Genomic DNA, 3,947 nt, shown 5'->3' with positions numbered 1-3,947 from the left:
GGAGATTTTACGGGTTAGAAGAACTTAGATGTGTGAGAAAAATGGAATCTTTATCATATAGGTGTTATGAATCTGCACCCAAATGATTTTAAATCTGCCATGCATGTCGTTTGGTTGCTTGTTTCTTGATTGTTGTGTTAGTAAATTAGAAAATTGCAAAATTTGGGAAAGGAACAATAATTTGAAGTGCAAATCCCACTATTGTAAATGCACTCACCTTGGACGTTTTTTTCCCTTACCTCTGTACTTTGCTTCAGGGTGTTATTTTATAACTCTGACATTTGCTTACGGTACAATTTCCTTATTTTTACCCCCCGATAAATTTATCTTACGTTGCCTCTGATGATTTCTCTATCTTTATGTCTCTGATTTGTCAATAAAAAAATTCTAAATGTTTTGCCTTTGACAATTGTATCTCTTTTTGCCTATAATTCTTCCACGGGACGCGTATCCTTTGATTCCTCCTCGAGACACAGATCCTCTGATTCTTCCACTGGACACATATCCTTAGATTTTTCCCTTGGGTGCGTATCCTCTGAATGTGTATCCGCTGGTTCTTCCACGGGAAGGGAATCCTCTGATTCCTCCTTGAGACACATATTCTCTTATTCTTCCATTGGACGTGTATCCTTTGATTCTTCCTATGGACATGCATCCTCTAACCACGTTGTCTCTAGTCCATGTATCCTTTAACCATGTTGCCTCTAGTCAGAGCTTGCCTCTAGTCATGTTTCCTCTGATTTGTTTACTCCACAATGTGTTGCCTTTGGTTTGGAGTTCTACCTCTGGCTAAGTTGCCTCTGCTTCCAATTTCAAATTAGGGAATTTTGTATTAATTATCAATGGTATAATATAATGCTAAGACGTTATACTTGTTGTGAATGAAGGATGCATTGCATACATGACATGATAAATACATTGCATATAAAACTTCTCAAGTTAAGTACATTCTCATTAAGCGGATCATACATGGCTCAATTATCTTGGTGGCCCACGTTGAGATAATTGGACGATTTTTCTTTGTTTTCAAAGAAAAGATTTTAGAGGTCATGCATAATTTTTTTTTCCAGAATCATTATAAAAGAATTATTTTAGTTAAGTTTATAAAAAGAAATTGAAGTTGAGAGCTTTAGCTGAAAGTGCATCAGAATTTCATGTTTTTACGCATATTTATGAAAGAAATATTTTCAAAGTTCTTTTCCCTTTATTTTTAGAGCTCACTAAAATTTTATATTTCACTCATTCTTTTATTTCTTAGTATTAGGAACAACATGGGATACAAGTTTAGCATCAATTGATCAGTTCCATTTTTGTTGGAATTTGAATGTGATGTTTTATTTTATGATGTAATCAAACACTTATAATTCATTTCCAAGTGTAATATTTTACGGAATTTGTTAAACAAGTTATAAACTATAATTATGAATGTAGTTTTCAATTTAGTTTGGTAATTCTAATTTATTATTCATTATTATTTGCCTATGTCATTCTTAAAGAGTATGAATCAAATTGCCAAGTTCTAGATAATTGATATTAGGTGCTACATTTTGGTATTAGAGTCAGATTCATTCACTAACACTCTAGGCTAAAGGTTGGGAAATGAGATAATCTTTCTTTTCTTGTATATTCTAAGTATCATTTCACCAAATATTAAACCTAAGTTTGGCTGAATGAGAGTAAAAAGGCATTTGAATAGTGCCTTATACTGAAGAACATAAAGTGACATTAATTGCCCTTCTATTGAAGGGTGAGACATAATATTGGTGGAGGAGTTCAAAGAATTATCTTCAGACTCAAGAACCCTTGGAACAAGAGCTATCCAAAGTTTGTCAAAAGACAAAAGAAGCTGTGTACTTACGACAAAGAGACATGTCTATTGCAGAGTATATGTTGTTAAGTTTGTGGAATTGGCTAAGTTTTGTCCACATACTTAGTATGCACCCATTAATGAATGGAAGACAAACTAGTTTGAGTGGAGGTTGAGACCTAAAATCAGAGGAAACATAGCCCATATAATGATTACCAATTATTCTACTCTAATAGACAAGGTAGAATTATTCTACTCTAATAGACAAAAGCTACCTTGTTGAAGACAATATAAAAATGGTACAAGAGTAGAACTGGCTAAGTGGCAACAATAGAAAGTGCTTGGAAGGTCAAGACTCTTAGAGGGAAGAAAAAACAAGTACAAATCACGAGTTCCCCCAAGAGCAAAGAAATATATTTCTGCTATGCAAACAACTTGGTGGGACAGTTTTTACCACTAGTACTTATTTCATAAATCAAACTCTTTGAGTGTCGTTTGACACAAGTGCATATTGTGTTTTACAACTCAATGTTTCCTTACTTGAATTGTCATTTCCCTTTATTTCATTAATAAGCAGATATTGATGGTTCAGATTAGCCGAACTTTATACAAAAGCAACAAAAACATAAACAAACAATGAAACCATGATTAAAACTAAAATACACCCATCATCACAAATCCAAGACAATAGAATTCGCTCAAAGGGTAAACAGAACATTGCAACTTTATTCTAATACTCCAAAAGGGTGTTTAGATTTTAAACCAAACACCAGAAGTACACATAACACATAACTCAATATATAATAACCATAAGCTATATTGTTGTTATTATTAATCCTGCCACTAATGAGATAATTAAGGACCATCTTTGCTTGAAGATTTCATTATCCACTTCATTTGCAGGTGCAAGGGTTGCAGGTGCAGTTTGATCCACACTTGCAGCCATCATTCTCAGCTCCAAAACCCATTTCAGCACCTTCAAATTGAGTCTTACCAGATGCAACTCCCATAACAAGAGTCTCACTTGTTGTTTGCTCTGTGTAGCTCATGTCTGGGTACATCTTGCAGCTGCATCATATACAAAATAAAATATTTAAGTATAATGACACGACATAATCAGGTGTTTCATGTTTATGATTTTAAGATTCCCAAAAATATATTTTTAATTAATATCTTAGTTAATTTAAAAATTATTTCTTTTAGTTAAAGCCATACAGAATAGAAACATAGCAATCTTTGTACAACTAGATACATAAAAGTAAATGAAAGATAGATACATAGCATCTTTGTGAAATTGAACAAAGTCTCAAAAGCTATTAGAATATCACTAGCAGAAAGTGATGTATGGTGACAAAAACATCACTTTCTCTTAAAATTCAACAACAGGGGTACCCTTAGTAATCAATCAAAATCAGATTGTTTTTCTCGTTAAATTAAACTAATAGGGTATCCTAGACACACACAAAAAATACTAAAAGGGTACCCAAAAAATCAATCAAAACTCAATTTGTTGTTGAAATTCAACTAAAAGGGTACCTCAAAAATCAATCAAAAGACCATGAAAAATTTTGCCCCAAAAAATCGAAAACACCTTCAACAAGAAATAATGTGATCAAAATTTTCCCAGCATAATCAAACACCATTTTTTCATGCAATTCAAAAAGAAGGGTACCCAAAACAGAGGCTCAAGTGAGATCACACACAAAACAAATCCCTTTTTTCCCCCAAAAAAAAAAGGTATGAATGAAAATCTCACCCTCCACAGCCACTGCCGCATTTGCAGCTGCTTCCACATCCACAGTTACCACCACAGCAAGACATTTTCAGTTCTAATAAAAACTAGACAACAAACAACAAAAGATGATTTTTTACACAAAACAAACAAACAAGCTTGAATGAATGAAGAGTGCCTTGAAGTCTGATTTATAGCGTGATTTGAGGAGAGAGAATAATAAATATCAATGGACACGTGTTCAAATCTTAAGGTGGTTCTAATCTATTTGCGGATCTATTACCACGTCTACGTCGTTTTCGTAAACACGTATCTACAGATTTGTTCAAGGGTTTTTGTTGTGTGTTCGAGGGTGTATGTTTTTTACTATAGATTCGATTATGATCAAAAATCAATGGAACACATTTC

General features: G+C 33.4%; 1 protein-coding gene across 1 annotated transcript; it reads right to left on the bottom strand.

Moving 5' to 3' along the window:
- Positions 1–2,343: 2,343 nt before the first annotated feature.
- MT-2 (class I type 2 metallothionein) lies at positions 2,344–3,705 on the bottom strand. The gene is made up of 2 exons (NM_001364773.1): positions 3,564–3,705; positions 2,344–2,875 (listed from the first exon to the last, which is right to left on the bottom strand). Exons 1-2 carry the CDS (start codon positions 3,626–3,628, stop codon positions 2,701–2,703), a joined length of 240 nt encoding a protein of 79 aa, NP_001351702.1. The 5' UTR covers positions 3,629–3,705; the 3' UTR covers positions 2,344–2,700.
- Between the last annotated feature and the right edge of the window lie 242 nt (positions 3,706–3,947).

The sequence above is a fragment of the Cicer arietinum genome, chromosome 3, assembly GCF_000331145.2.
Source record: "Cicer arietinum cultivar CDC Frontier isolate Library 1 chromosome 3, Cicar.CDCFrontier_v2.0, whole genome shotgun sequence".
NCBI classification, from domain to species: Eukaryota; Viridiplantae; Streptophyta; class Magnoliopsida; order Fabales; family Fabaceae; genus Cicer; species Cicer arietinum.
The sequence above is the reverse complement of the archived record's forward strand: the minus strand, read 5'-3'. Positions and strand labels throughout refer to the sequence as shown.